The following is a 15,391-nucleotide window of genomic DNA, read 5'->3' on the forward strand; positions in this document are numbered from 1 at the left end:
CCTTCTTTGGACTCTTAACAACACTCCAGACGAGCTTCAATGCCATACAACTCTCCTTCCGTGGCCTCCAATTACTCTTAAATACAAGTAAAACTAAATGCATGCTCTTCATCCGATCGCTGCCTGCATCTGCCCGCCCGTCCAACATCACTACTCTGGACGGTTCTGACTTAGGTATTTGTAGTTGTCCACATATTCTAGGTGTCTGGTTAGACTGTAAACTCTCCTTCCAGACCCACATCAAACGCAACAAAGCCTCCTTCACTCATGCTGCCAAACATACCCTTGTAAAACTGACCATCCTACCGATCCTCGACGACGTCATTTACAAAATAGCCTCCAATACCCTACTCAATAAATTGGATGCAGTCTATCACAGTGCCATCCGTTTTGTCACCAAAGCCCCATATACTACCCACCACTGCGACCTGTACGCTCTTGTTGGCAGGCCCTTGCTTCATACTCGTCGCCCAAACCACTGGCTCCAGGTCATCTACAAGACCCTGCTAGGTAAAGTCCCCCCTTATCTCACCTCGCTGGTCACCATAGCAGCACCCACCTGTAGCACGCGCTCCAGCAGGTATATCTTTCTGGTCACCCCCAAAACCAATTCTTCCTTTGGCCGCCTCTCCTTACAGTTCTCTGCTGCCAATGACTGGAACGAACTGCAAAAATCTCTGAAACTGGTAACACTTATCCCCCTCACTAGCTTTAAGCACCAGCTGTCAGAGCAGCTCACAGATTACTGCACCTGTACATAACCCATCTATAATTTAGCCCAAACAACTACCTCTCCCCCTACTGTATTTATTTATTTTGCTCCTTTGCACCCCATTATTTCTATCTCTACTTTGTACATTCTTCCACTGCAAATCTACCATTCCAGTGTTTATTTATTTATTCATTTTTAACTTGCTATATTGTATTTACTTCACCACCATGGCCTGTTTTTGCCTTTACCTCCCTTATCCCACCTAATTTGCTCACATCGTATATAGACTTATTTTTCTACTGTATTATTGACTGTGTTTTTTTACTCCATGTGTAACTCTCTGTTGTTGTATGTGTCAAACTGCTTTGCTTTATCTTGGCCAGGTCACAATGGTAAATGAGAACTTGTTCTAAACTTGCCTACCTGGTTAAATAAAGGTTAAATAAAAAATAAAATAAAATATATATAGTAGGTGACATTGCCATAAACATTTCCAGAGCATACGATAAGATATTTTTTTGTAGAAGTATTTTCAGCTTCCCACACTGATGTGGTGCACAGACAAGGCATGAGCAAATCAAGACATAGAAATTACACTTTCATTTATATTTTTACAATTCAAGATAAAAATCAACATGGTTATTAAATACTGTAACTACATTCAGACTGTTCATCGTACACACAGTAGTTCACAGTATCCTTTTCAATGCAACAGCCATTGCACTCCCTCTGGCATGCAATAAAAGCACACCTCTGCCAACTATTTACTGATATTAGTATGACTGATCATAATGTAGCTGTATAACCTGTAAAACTAGATAGTTGAGGGTTTTACTTGTTTTGCCTGACACAATCAGTTATAGTCATGAACTGAAAATGACTAAAACATTATCACATATGTACACTGTGCAGATGCTGTCTGACACACAATTTAAACAATTAGCTGAAACAGAACAGCATGCCAGGTACCATGCTAAAAAGTGCAGTTTCTTAACACATTGCTCCTCTTTTAATGTCAAGTCTAGGACACTAGATGGGAGAGTCTCGAACAGGGGGGGTGTTGGTAACACACTGGCACTCTTTCAGTTAGATATTTTCACCATCTCTCCAACCAGTTTCTGAGGAGGAAGGGTGGGGTTTTGTTACAGACCGGACTGGGAAGAGGGGTGGGCTTTTGTTACAGACCAGACTGGGAAGAGGAGTGGGGTTATGAGAACTCCTCTGTGAACCGCTTATGAAACTCTCTGATCTTTTCCAATACAACCTTCAGCTTTTCAGTTGCAGGTAAGATGGTCATCCTACACAGAGAAAGAAAGAGAGTGTGATATTTTTTAATCTCTATGTTTTCTTAGCATGAACATCACTGGGGGCAGGGTACCAGTCTGTTTAGCTATCATTCCACTCTTTGCCATGAAAAACATTTGACATGACAAGGAGTGGAATGATAGCTAAACAGACTGGTAGACAGGCGACCGGTCTAACCTGAAATGGTAGGTTCCATCTCTCTGCCCGAAGCCACTACCTGGAACCAGGCAGATACCAGTCTCCTCCAGCAGCTTCATACAGTAGAACATGTCTGGAGCCTGGCCTTTCTCCTACACAGAGGTAAAGAAGGTTGAATAACAACACAGAAGGGATTGGAATAGGAAGAATCAGACAACTGAGCATCAGAAACAGGCAGGGAAAGGAGAGATCAATTAACAGAGAGGGAGGGTGAAAGAGGGGGATGGAAAGACATACCTTTGCCGCATTGATGGCTTTCTCTGGCAGTGAGAGGCGGGGGAAGGTGTACATGGCTCCCTGGACAGGGTTACAGTGGATCCCTGGGACCGTGTTGAGGACCTGCTCTGTCATCTTGGCCTTCTCAGCCAGGATATCCAGGTTGGCAGTACGCTCCTGTTAAGTGGTCAGAGGTCAGGATAATACTCACAAATTGTGACACAATGTACATACATTTTTACTGAACAGCACCTGTTACACTGTAATAATATTAATGTGACATTTAGGGCTGAATCCTAACATCCACATCATGTGTATGCTGACCTTGATGAAGGTGGCATAGGAAGGCTCGTCAGGCTGAGGGGGATTGACCACCAGGTCCAGTAGGGCCTGCCCAGGGATGGGGGGGCACAGCCGCACAGACACCAGCTTAGTCAGCTGCAACTTCACCTCAGGGTCCATGTTAACCACCTCCATGTACCCTCCTCTGAAACCACACCTGTATGACAGGAACACACACATTCATATGGTACAGTAACTGGCATACTTGATTCACATACTGTACGACGTGTCAAGTTCGTTTTTCCTAATAGAGCCAAGTTATATCAGTCACCATCTGTGAGAATACGTGGATGTGTAGCTACAGACTTACTCTCCCATGAAGCATTTGGAGGTGGAGTGGAAGGAGACCAGCTCCACAACACTGGAGTACTCTGGTCCCATCTCAAACAGAACCTTCTTAAAGGAGTGGAACTGGCAACCCTCCGCATACACATTATCCTGGTACACCTGGTAGCCACAGAGGGAGGGAGTGATATGTATTGAATATCTTGTCTGGAAGAAAAACCTTAGAGAAGGGGGAGAAAGGGTAAGATCAGGTAGAAGAGATTGTATTATTACTAAATTACCTCATCAGCCATCAGGAAAAGGTGTTCCTCAGCAGCGAATCGGATCACATCTTCAATGCACTGCCTGCTCTGGACCTGACCTATCACAGTGATGGGTGACAAGAGTTCTCTAAACAGAACAGAGATGGTATAAAAATAAGAGAGTCAGATCCCTAAACTTGTGTCCACATACCTGTGGGGTTGCCAGGGTTGATAATGCAGAGGGCGCGGGGGTTACAGTGCTCCCTGGCTGCCTTCACAGCCCTCCTCAGCTCATTGACGTCCAGGCTCCAGCACTTGTCCTCGTCCAGGTAGTAGCTGATCTGGACAGCCGCCAGCTCAGCCAGAGCAGCAGAGTAGAGGGGGTACTGAGGGATGGAGATCATCACCCCTGTACGGTTCTTCCCCTCGCCTGACGTCAACAGCTTTAGCATGGTCTATAGAGAGAGATGTGAGGGAGATAGAAAGGACGGATAGGGAGAGTCATGTGCCGTAAGATCCGATTCAGCATTGAGAGATGATTTACTGATCCAGTTGTTGGTTGTAATCAGCATTTTAGTCACGCGAGCACAAGTCAAGAACTCAGTACTACTGCCATCATCAGTCTTACCACTATGGCATCACTGGCCCCGGTGGAGAGGTAGATGCTGTCAGGGTTACTGGGGATGCCACCGTCCCGCTTCTCAATATATTTAGCCACATCCTGTCGTATGATCTCAATACCTGGACTAGCACTGTATGCACCTGAAATAGATAAAAGTTCAATGGATATTTAACAAAAGGCGGGGGTTTTTACACACTGCCTGCCTACAGTAAGTTATTTCACCTATACTTCCCCCTCCACAGGCCTGAAGAATGCGCCGTGCTCTATTTTTAGCATCCTCTGGAAACTTGTCGTCTTCTAGGAGATCTGGGTAGGCGCAGAGCGCTACAACCTGACGGGAACAGAGAAGTTGTAATGTATAGTAAATAGTCATCTATAATAATAATGGGACACTTCCATATAAAATACACCACAGCTTTAGAACAACGATTAACAGACCTGTCGGAGAAATGTAATTGGTTTCTGGCCCATAGCATGCGCATCACCAATGTTGGCCTTGATGACCTCTGTAAAAGGCTTCTCAACCCCCTGCAGAAACAGAGAAAGTCGCAGTTATTACACAGATATGGTTATCTTGATAATTAAACATAAGTCACATTTAGTGCATGACAATCCCCAATAGTAATACTTACGCGCCAACCTCTATGAGTATGATAACTCTACACTTGGTTTAAAATCCCTGCCTATTCAACCATTGGACTTTGTATAATCCTGGAAGCCAACAGCATGTTAAACAGAGGGACTGGGGACAGCTGTGATACTCCCACTGTGTGTAGACTGGGGAGGGCAGGAGAGATCTGGGTAAAACAATAGGGCTGTTGCTGTGCCAATGCCTCTCACTCTCACTCTTTTTTCTCCCTGTCATTCTGTCCCTGCTCAAGCCTACTCCATAGCCCTCTCCAATTCTTATAATCATAATTTCATTCAAACTCATGATACTGGTAAAAAAAAATACAACAGGGAGCATATCATCTGCAATGCAAAGGCTTGATAAACAAGCATTCAGGCTTGTAGCCAATACAAGAAACTCGATGGACAGGACCTAGAGTGGAAACAGTGTAACGCGACAATGACAACATGTTCTTTGCGTAGCCTGATAGATGTGGTTGACCTAGTAGTCGTGGTAAACCTAGTAGTCGTGGTAGACCTAGTAGTCGTGGTAGACCTAGTAGTCGTGGTAGACCTAGTAGTCGTGGTAGACCTTGTAGTCGTGGTAGACCTTGTAGTCGTGGTAAACCTAGAAGACGTGGTAGACCTAGTAGTCGTGGTAGACCTAGTAGTCGTGGTAGACCTAGTAGTCGTGGTAGACCTAGTAGTCGTGGTAGACCTAGAAGACGTGGTAGATCTAGAAGACGTGGTAGATCTAGAAGACGTGGTAGACCTAGTAGTCGTGGTAGACCTAGTAGACGTGGTAGACCTAGTAGTCGTGGTAGACCTAGTAGTCGTGGTAGACCTAGTAGTCGTGGTAGACCTAGTAGTCGTGGTAGACCTAGAAGACGTGGTAGACCTAGAAGACGTGGTAGACCTAGTAGTCGTGGTTGACCTAGTAGTCGTGGTAGACCTAGAAGACGTGGTAGACCTAGTAGTCGTGGTAGACCTAGAAGACGTGGTAGACCTAGAAGACGTGGTAGACCTAGAAGACGTGGTAGACCTAGTAGACGTGGTAGACCTAGTAGTCGTGGTAGACCTAGTAGTCGTGGTAGACCTAGTAGTCGTGGTAGACCTAGTAGTCGTGGTAGACCTAGTAGTCGTGGTAGACCTAGTAGTCGTGGTAAACCTAGAAGTCGTGGTAGACCTAGAAGACGTGGTAGACCTAGTAGTCGTGGTAGACCTAGTAGTCGTGGTAGACCTAGAAGACGTGGTAGACCTAGTAGTCGTGGTAGACCTAGTAGTCGTGGTAGACCTAGTAGTCGTGGTAGACCTAGTAGTCGTGGTTGACCTAGTAGTCGTGGTAGACCTAGAAGATGTGGTAGACCTAGTAGTCGTGGTTGACGTGGTAGACCTAGAAGACGTGGTAGACCTAGTAGTCGTGGTTGACCTAGTAGTCGTGGTAGACCTAGTAGTCGTGGTAGACCTAGTAGTCGTGGTAGACCTAGTATTCGTCGTAGACCTAGAAGACGTGGTAGACCTAGTAGTCATGGTAGACCTAGAAGACGTGGTAGACCTAGTACGTGGTAGACCTAGTAGTCGTGGTAGATCTATAAGACGTGGTAGTGGTAGACCTAGTAGTCGTGGTAGACCTAGTAGTCCTGGTAGACCTAGAAGACGTCGTGGTAGACCTAGTAGTCGTGGTAGACCTAGAAGACGTGGTAGACCTAGTAGTCGTGGTAGATCTAGTAGTCGTGGTAGACCTAGAAGACGTGGTAGACCTAGTAGTCGTGGTAGACCTAGTAGTCGTGGTAGACCTAGTAGTCGTGGTAGATCGAGTAGTCGTGGTAGATCTAGAAGACGTGGTAGATCTAGTATTCGTGGTAGATCTAGAAGACGTGGTAGACCTAGTAGTCGTGGTAGATCTAGAAGACGTGGTAGACCAAGTAGTCATTGAACAGCATAATCTGATAAGCCCCTGAATACACCCCCCTATGGTTTTACTGTACAGCACCTGGATTAGTGGGATTTGGAGTTTAACTTTCTTTTAACTTTTGTAGTCCCCTGAGGTGTCATCAAAGCTACACACTACATAACCTAATATTAACAGTTAAAAGAAAGCCTATGTGATGTCTATGCTGCATTTACTGTCCGAGTGCTCCGTCTTCACATCAGCCATCTTGGTATGGGAATGTCTATACTGTAGATTACACTGCTTTCCTTGTTGTGTAGCTAAACAGGCACTCTGTTCATCCCCCAACTGAAACCTAAACCCACATGATACCTTCCTGCTTTCCTCCTGTAGGTCAATATCAGGGGGCGTCTCATGATTTCTGCCAATCAAAATGGAAGGGGGAGGGGGACACCCAACTGTGTTTAGGCAGGGAGAGCAGTTATTCCATTTTACAAACAGAGAAAGACACCGGAGCTGAATGCCACACAACAACTATCCAAAATACATTTTTGGACTTGCCTAATGAGCTTAGTTCAACTGTTGTACCCCATCAGAACCCAAAATAGAAGCCTGTTTTACTCCAATGTTTGTAAACATTGTAAAATGTAAACAGTGTATAGCCTCAAAACATGGTTAAACACTAATGTTGTTATCATCGACGGTTAGTCCTTGCATCCATAGCTCTGTCTATACAAGCCCATCCCTCAGCTTTTTACCAAAACACACTTTGTTATTAATTGGCCCTTTAAATAACTTGAGTTAAACGTCCAAAACACTTCTCAGGATTCTTAGAATGGGACACATGGCACATGCATAATGAAAGATCAGCTGTTCATTCCTTTCAGATCAGCTGACATTGGCTGCGTGTAAAATCAAATCAGACTGGTTCATTCCCTCATCGCACAGTCCCAATCCCCTATGCCAGTCCTCCTCTCTCATTAGCAGCCCTGTGCCCCCAGGTTCTGTGTAGAGTCGGCCTGGCAGAGAGTCGGCCTGGCAGAGAGTCGGCCTGGCAGAGAGTCGGCCTGGCAGAGAGTCGGCCTGGCAGAGAGTCGGCCTGGCAGAGAGTCGGCCTGGCACAGAGTCAGCCTGGCACAGAAGTTACAGAGGGGAGATCAGGACCTGGGTAGACTACAGAGGATAGAAATTATATTTTGGTGAGGGGCGATTCTCAGAATGAATCATGCGCCGTCGGAGTTCTTCAATGTTATGACAACCACGGTATGTGAAAAATATATTTTTAATTTCCATTGTTTCAGTTAAGTAACAGAAACTGGCTGTTATCTGGCTGTTCATTGTCTCTGGTCTCTTTCTATTGAATAATTTTACTGAGTCAACATCCCTATTATGTTAACCTACTGTGATTCACCTCATTCTAACTACCATACAGATCTGATCGGGAAGGTCCGAGAAGGGACGCAAAGCTCTTCCCTTCTTGGTCTTATCCCTCGCTTGAGTCGAACAATGAGTGTGCTGTTCACTGTGTGAGAACTGCCCCCCTCCCACTGGTCAGCTCTGGGTTCTCCTGTTCAGCACCAGGCACTGACAACAGGGCTTTGGACCGGCCAATTGAGACCAGGACACAACTCTATTCACTATAGCTTTATCAGTGAAATTCATGAATTGCAAGTTCTGGACAAATGTATCAAAAGTGACATACACCCGTTCCAGACATTTGTATGATGTCCTTTGATCCCCTTGTCATGTGCTCTTGCTGTGAGACACTCTGGATAAGGGCATTTGATAAAATGTTATTTTCAGTTCTTCACAGCAAAGCCTGGGAATTGAGGTAGGTCACCATAGAAACCTCATTGAGGCTAAACTAAGCACTCTCTCATTGATCACCATCATGAAAAGACCCTTGTTGTGCCAACCAGACACACAGGCAGAGCTACTAGCTTGCACCAAAACAAATTGGTCCGTGCTATTCGGAATCCATGAGACACTACCCCATTGAAGTTGACATTTTAAATGGTTACGGTAAGTGTTAAGGTTCGGTAAGGGTTAGGCTAATGGTAAGTGTTAAGATTCGGTAAGGGTTAGGCTAATGGTAAGGGTTAAGGTTCGGTAAGGGTTAGGCTAATGATAGGGGTTAAGGTTCGGTAAGGGTTAGGCTAATGGTAGGGGTTAAGATTCAGTAAGGGTTAAGGTTCAGTAAGGGTTAGGCTAATGGTAGGGTTTAAGGTTCGGTAAGGGTTAGGCTAATGGTAAGGGTTAACGTTTGGTAAGGGTTGGGGTTGGGGTTAAGGTAGGAATGTACCAAGGATTCCGGATAGCACTGACCAAAACAAATTGGCCCAATTATATTGACCTAATACTTGTTTTATGAAATTTGCATTTTTTTCTGGAAAAAGTCACTGGAAAGTTGGCTATAAAATTCAAAACCCATTCACTGTATGCCAGTCTTTGGATGCAGCCGAGGAATAAATGACTGACCAGTCTGAGGTGAATGTATCAGCCATTCCACTTCAAACCAGACTGGCCTTAGTCCCATCTGTTTTGCTGAGGTGAAAAGACCTCAGCACTGCCCAGTGCCCTGACAGGAAGTCTCTCAGCATACCAGCCAATGCAATGGGCATATCCCACTCCATGTGAATGCTAGTAAGCTTCTGTAACATATCCAATAACCTTTGTCAAGTTGAATCTCAACATAATTTTAAAATTAGGCAATTATTGTATTCTTTGAACCCTGTTATAACTGAAACATGGAAAGGATACTACTATATTACACATACTTTATGGCTGGAGGGAGGGAGAACACAGGTGGGGGTATTGTGGTGTTGAACTTTAGACATAACTTTACTTTCTGCTAAACCTAAGCACCCTACATGGCCTCCTCAAAGAGAAGCATAGGGGTGGTGATGTCACAATGGGCACCTGCTCGACAGGGTTTAGCTGTTGGCACAGTGCCCAGTCAACTGCTCCAGTAGCCCAAGTGAAGGAGTCAATTCACAGACAAAAGAGAGGGAGGGTGTATACTCAATTGTACTCTGAATCAATCCACTCTAGTTTGGTAACCATCCCTTCCTCAGGCCTTAGGAGTGAACGACTAAGACCCCCGGGGGTACATGGCCTATCCAGGAAGGTACTTGAGAAGACTTCTGAGACAATAGACCTTCTGGTAAAATGTACATGAGGGGGTACTTCAGGGGTATTTGTATTTATTAAGGATCCCCATTAGTTTCTGTCAAGGCAGCAGCTACTCTTCCTGGGGTCCATTAGTTCCTGCCAAGGCAGCAGCTACTCTTCCTGGGGTCCATTAGTTTCTGCCAAGTCAGCAGCTACTCTTCCTGGAGTCCAGCAACATTAAGGCAACTATATACAATTTAAAACATTACATTACATAACCCTTTTCACAACACATTAAGTGTGTTCCCTCAGGCCACGACTCAACTGCCACATATCTACAATACAACATCCATGTGTGTGTGTGTGTGTGTGTGTGTGTGTGTGTGTGTGTGTGTGTGTGTGTGTGTGTGTGTGTGTGTGAGAGACTCTTCACAGTCCCCGCTGTTCCATAAGGTGTATTTTTTTATCTGTTTAAAAAAAATCTGAATCTACTGCTTGCATCAGTTACCTGATTTGGAATAGAGTTCCATGTAGTCATGGCTCTATGTGCACCTCCCATAGTCTGTTCTTGATTTGGGGGTTGTAAAGAGACCTCTGGTGGAATGTCATGTGGGGTATGCATGGGTGTCTGAGCTGTGTGCTAGTAGTTTAAACAGACACCTCGGTGCATTCAGCATGTCAACACTTCTTACGAAAACAAGTGGTGATGAAGTCAATCTCTCCTCCACTAATTTTATCTCTCTGTGTATATTTAAGGGCAAGCCATGCTGCCCTATTCGGAGCCAATTGTAATTTTCCGAGGTCCCTCTTTGTGGCACCTGACCACACCATTGAAAAGTAGTCCAGGTGCGACAAAACTAGGGCCTGTAGGACCTGCCTTGTTGATAGTGTTGTTAAAAAGGCAGAGCAGCACTTTAATTATGGACAGACTTCTCTGCATCTTTGCTACTGTTGTATCAACATGTTTTGACCATGACAGTTTATAATCCAGGGTTACTCTCCAAGCAGTTTGATCACCTCAACTTGCTCAATTTCCACATTATTTATTACAATATTTAGTTGAGTGTTAGGGGTTTAGTTAATGATTTGTCCCAAATACAACGCTTTTAGTTTTTTTATATTTAGGACTAACTTATTCCTCGCCACCCATTCTGAAACTAACTGCAGCTCTTTGTTAAGTGGTGCATTGATTTCACTCACTGTAGTAGTGGACGTGGATAGTGTTGAGCCGTCCGCATGCATAGACACTGGCTTTACTCAAATGTAATTAGTAAAGATTGAAAAAAGTAAGAGAACTAGACAGCTGCCCTGGGGAATTCCTGATTCTACCTGGATTATGTTGGAGAGGTTTCCATTAAAGAACACCCTCTGTGTTCTATTAGACCGGTAACTCTTTATCCACAAAATAGCAGGGGGTGTAAAGCCTTAACACATACGTTTTTCCAGCAGCAGACTATGGTCGATAAAGTCCAAAAAAACAGTACCACAATTTTTTTTATCATCAATTTCTCTCAGCTAATCATCACTCATACTTCAGGGATACAAAGCAAAAAGCAGTTGGTGGTACAGTACCAGAAAAAGGTTGGAAGCCACTGCTTTAGGAGACTACTGCCTTTAAAACAATGTTGTTGCTCAGGGTCAGCTTCTCCAAAAGAGTGAGCATTAGTTTCAGGGCAGTCCCTCATAAAGATCAGTATCCTTTGCATATTTGTGTGTTCTCTAAGGAAAGAATGGTGATCTATGATACGTGCCAATGTCACCAGAGTGCACTATCATCACACGGCTCTATACTATTTGACAGTGTTTGTGCACTCAATGCATGAAAAGTTAGTAAATAGGTTGACTGAAAGTCTGACATCGCCTATGTCCCAACTCATTCTGCGTGTAAATGACGCTTCCGAGGAACCCAGTGGGTTTTTACATTTTAGTCTTTACTCATCCCAGTCTGATCATGGTTTACAGCAAAGTTTATTTTACTACTGCTACATTAGGTTGGATAATGGGCAACTTCCCACGGACATCTGGTAGTTTGCACCATGTCACCTGGGCTGTCCTATTTCTCAAGAAAAAGGCCAGCCACATGCAAATCTCGATCTCTGTCCAACAGTACACACTATACCTCTTTGAGCTCCTTTTCAATCTGCAATGCACGTTGCACGATTGGACCACGGACAGCATACTCAACCCGCTTTACATTCGGGTTCATGGTGTCCATGTTAAGCACCCGGTTCCCAAGTCCATTTTCAGTCATGTTCGGTTTCTGGAGCTCACACTCTGTTCCGCTGATAGCACACGAAATATTCTGTGAAATTTGAGAGTGCAGAGGAGAAAAAACGAAGAGTGGTTGGTTAGTTCGAAGTGTGAAACCACCAATGCACACCACACGAGCATGTACAGTACTTGCGAAAGCCAGTATTATTGTTGCAACAGAGCGCACGCGCGCGGTATCCGAACATCGTTGCACTGGAGAAGACACATTACACACATGTGTGCGCAAGTGAACGGCTCGGAGTAAAATCCGTTACACTATTAGTCAAACTTTCTTTCAGTGACATAAACTGGATTCAAAACGTGTTTGTCATCATGTCTTACCATAACCACCCAAAACGCGCGCCCAAACCGTCGTTTCGTCAGTTCCAGGTCTTCAACAGGCTGTGAGTTTCTCAAACAACTTTTCGGCCACATAGATTATGGATGGCCACAGTCAGAGACAAACTCCCCCCTCCAACGGTCATTGCCCAACCTGCCGGGAGCTGGCACTATTATTCTTTTTACGTGGTTTATGGAATAATAGCGCTTTCTGGCGGCCGGTTTGGCTACAACAGTCAGTGTTTTTATAAGGAGGTTTTCACGCCTCGTTTAGACTTGTGGTATTTAATACCAGACAGGGAGATGCGAAGCCACCAGGACGGACTCATTGTAATGGTTGGAATGGAATAAATGGAGCTGAGTCAAACGTGTGGTTTCCATATGTTTGATACCCTTCTATTTATTCCCTTCCATTGCTTTATCTTGGCCAGGTCGCAATTGTAAATGAGAACTTGTTCTCAACTTGCCTACCTGGTTAAATAAAGGTGAAATAAATATAAATACAATTCCAGCCCTTCACTTTAGCTAGCTTCTGAGCATGAGGCCTGTGAGAGAAAAAAATGTGAACAATGGGCAATCTGGGATTTGTAGGCCTACATCCATTCCTGTACTTTTCAACTAATGATATAGCCATTGATTCTTAAAGAATCAAACTTATAAATGTCTCATGTGGTTAGTTCGACTGTCAATCAGAAAACAAAATATACATTTTCCTCCATTGTTTACAAATATGCCCTTTTAATTCTTATTCTGTTATTTACTTCCCCGACCCGAGATGATGGTCTCTCGTAACAGACTAATGGATGTGGGATCTGGGTGCCTGAGATGATGGACAGAGAAGTGTTCAAACTAAACCAGTTTTCGTACTATTCAAATTCTAGTAATTGATTCACATGGGAATTCTGGGGCTGTTGTTTTCCTAGTAGCTAGGTACTTACATAGACCGAAATACTCTGACCAAATAGCTGGGGTCGATTTAAAGAACTCGTGACACAAATTATTTGTAAAAGATAATTATAGATAATAAGAAAATCTTTAGGGAAGTGATTTTCAATGCTCAAAGGTTAAACATATTACAATTGCATTGAAGGGTTAACATTATTGCCATGGAGACTGAAAAGGAGAGCAGTGTTGGCAGACATTCTATTTTTGCTCTTTACATTGCTTTCCAGAATTGCACAGCACCGAAAGGGCTACAAATTCCTCTGTGGCACAGCACGCTGTGTGCTCTCAACTGGGACATCCCTGCCCTCCTCTTCCCACCCAGGAGTGTAGTGTTACTCTTACTGTCTGGCCAAATGTATGCACAATGGATGCCACACCCCACTCCAGGGTCATGTCCCACTTTTTCTTTTTAAAGGTTTTTATAGTTTCAATGTCAGAATTGTGTTGTTTTTTCATTCTAATTGAATATTGTATGTGTATGCATATTACTGTAAATATTGATCACATTCCCTGTGTATGATCATATATTCTGATACATTGAATGTTTATTGTGAAACTGTTCTACATTTTTTTACCTCTTATTTCAGGAAGGGATGTCACTGAGTACTGCCCCTATATATAGGACCTTCCACCCCCACCTGGGATATGGATGCCTGATGAAAACCTAGGGGTCGAAACGTTGTTGTAAATAAATATCACATGGGAGAATGAGCAACAGTGTGCAGCGCTTTCCTTTCTGTTTTCCATGAGTTCGCCTGCAATTCCAGGACCTGCGGAAAGTACCTGGATAAGCGTATGTTCTTCAACTTTGGTACCACAACAACACTCCCACCCACCCCCCTGCACACATCAATATCAAACCATTCCCTTCATTGTCAACATCCTAACCTGACTCCTCCTTGTCCTAAATAACTCCTGTGAGAAACACTGCAGATTATGACAAGTTTGCAATTATTCCAGTCACCCGTCAGTAGTACAATACTCCTCTGAAAATATTTGATTGATCGTCCAATGCATTCGATTTAAACAGTCCTAAGAAAAATGTAACATTGCATAGTTACTACTCCAGGGTAACTGTGTGTATTTACATGCTACATAATTATTACATAGATTATTCCACTGGTCCTCTGGTATAAATAAGGCATATCCTTTATAACAATTATGTTTGCATTAGTTACAGGCCCAGTCCTCTGTTACCCTGTGTTACATGTGTTGGTTTGCTGAAATCAGACATTTTCAGCATGTCTAACAGTGCTCTGGTCTGACCAGAGACATGACAGCACACTGCATAACCTCTGTAACCCTCCAGTCTAGTCCATGCCTTTCCTATGTGACCTTCACTCCTACAATTAAATCACAGTGAAACAACTCAACACTCACCAGAGAACTGTATCCTCTCTGTGAATGTAGCCACTAGCCAATGGTCAATCAGTGGTCAGTAAAAGCACAAGGGTTCTCTCTGTATATCCCTGTCAGTCAGTCAGTCTGTCTTTGGTTGTTTTGTCTCCACCTTACCCTGACAACCAGGACATAGGACAGAACTGGACTTGTGATGTCACATCTTCTCCCCGCCTCCAGTGGCCAATTCTGGCCTATTCAAGAACAGCGGCTGTTAAAACTGAGGAGCGAAATAAGAACCACTCTGCCTGGCCTTTGACCCGCATGAGAGTGGATGAATTGGGCTGTATTTCAAAACCAGCAGCCACAGTTTGGACTGTTCTGTGCTCAGTGTTCACTGTCTTATTATATGCCCACTCACTGTGTCAACTGGTCTAGGATCAGCAAGCATTCTACGAGGGGAGTGGCAGACGTGGAACATACAGTCCAAGGAGATGGAATGTTGCGTGTGTCTCTGTGGGTGGAAAAGACATTTGATCCCTCCTCACATGGTGGGCACGCAACCATGTGATTCTCCCAGGTCCAGTGACGTTCATGTACCACACAGTTTACAGTTGGTCATACAACATACTGTTCTCAAACTATGTCAGTAGGCTACTACTACTACTGCTACTGCTACGACTACTACTACTACTGCTACTGCTACTGCTACTACTACTACTACTACTAATACTACTACTACTACTGCTGCTACTGCTACTACTACTACTCCTATTCTCCATATGGGCCATGGGGACTCCAATCAGCACATATGCATCCCTCCAATTTTTTGACTTGCATAGCTCAAATCTAAATCTCAAAAGGTCAGAGGTAGGCAACTAGATTCAGTCACGGGACAATTTTTATCGGACAGGATGGTCGGGGGACAGAACATAATTATAATAATTTGTACACTGCAAATTGACCACAACTAAATACAGAAATAG

At 44.0% G+C, this 15,391-nt stretch overlaps 1 protein-coding gene across 2 annotated transcripts; it reads right to left on the bottom strand.

Moving 5' to 3' along the window:
- Positions 1 to 1,299: 1,299 nt before the first annotated feature.
- On the bottom strand, positions 1,300 to 14,565 carry si:ch211-217a12.1 (alanine aminotransferase 2-like). 2 transcript variants are annotated; one of them, XM_064949487.1, is made up of 12 exons: positions 14,448 to 14,565; positions 11,653 to 11,835; positions 4,361 to 4,450; positions 4,145 to 4,253; positions 3,929 to 4,062; positions 3,512 to 3,755; positions 3,340 to 3,419; positions 3,084 to 3,220; positions 2,756 to 2,930; positions 2,453 to 2,608; positions 2,195 to 2,307; positions 1,300 to 2,010 (listed from the first exon to the last, which is right to left on the bottom strand). In XM_064949487.1, the coding sequence occupies exons 2-12, from the start codon at positions 11,782 to 11,784 to the stop codon at positions 1,920 to 1,922; spliced, it is 1,461 nt and encodes a 486-aa protein (XP_064805559.1). In that variant the 5' UTR covers positions 11,785 to 11,835; positions 14,448 to 14,565; the 3' UTR covers positions 1,300 to 1,919. The 2 variants fall into 2 exon arrangements, with proteins under 2 accessions (XP_064805559.1, XP_064805558.1); XM_064949486.1 differs by lacking the exon at positions 14,448 to 14,565 and adding an exon at positions 12,126 to 12,244.
- Between the last annotated feature and the right edge of the window lie 826 nt (positions 14,566 to 15,391).

Source organism: Oncorhynchus masou, chromosome 30, assembly GCF_036934945.1.
Source record: "Oncorhynchus masou masou isolate Uvic2021 chromosome 30, UVic_Omas_1.1, whole genome shotgun sequence".
Taxonomy (NCBI): domain Eukaryota; kingdom Metazoa; phylum Chordata; class Actinopteri; order Salmoniformes; family Salmonidae; genus Oncorhynchus; species Oncorhynchus masou.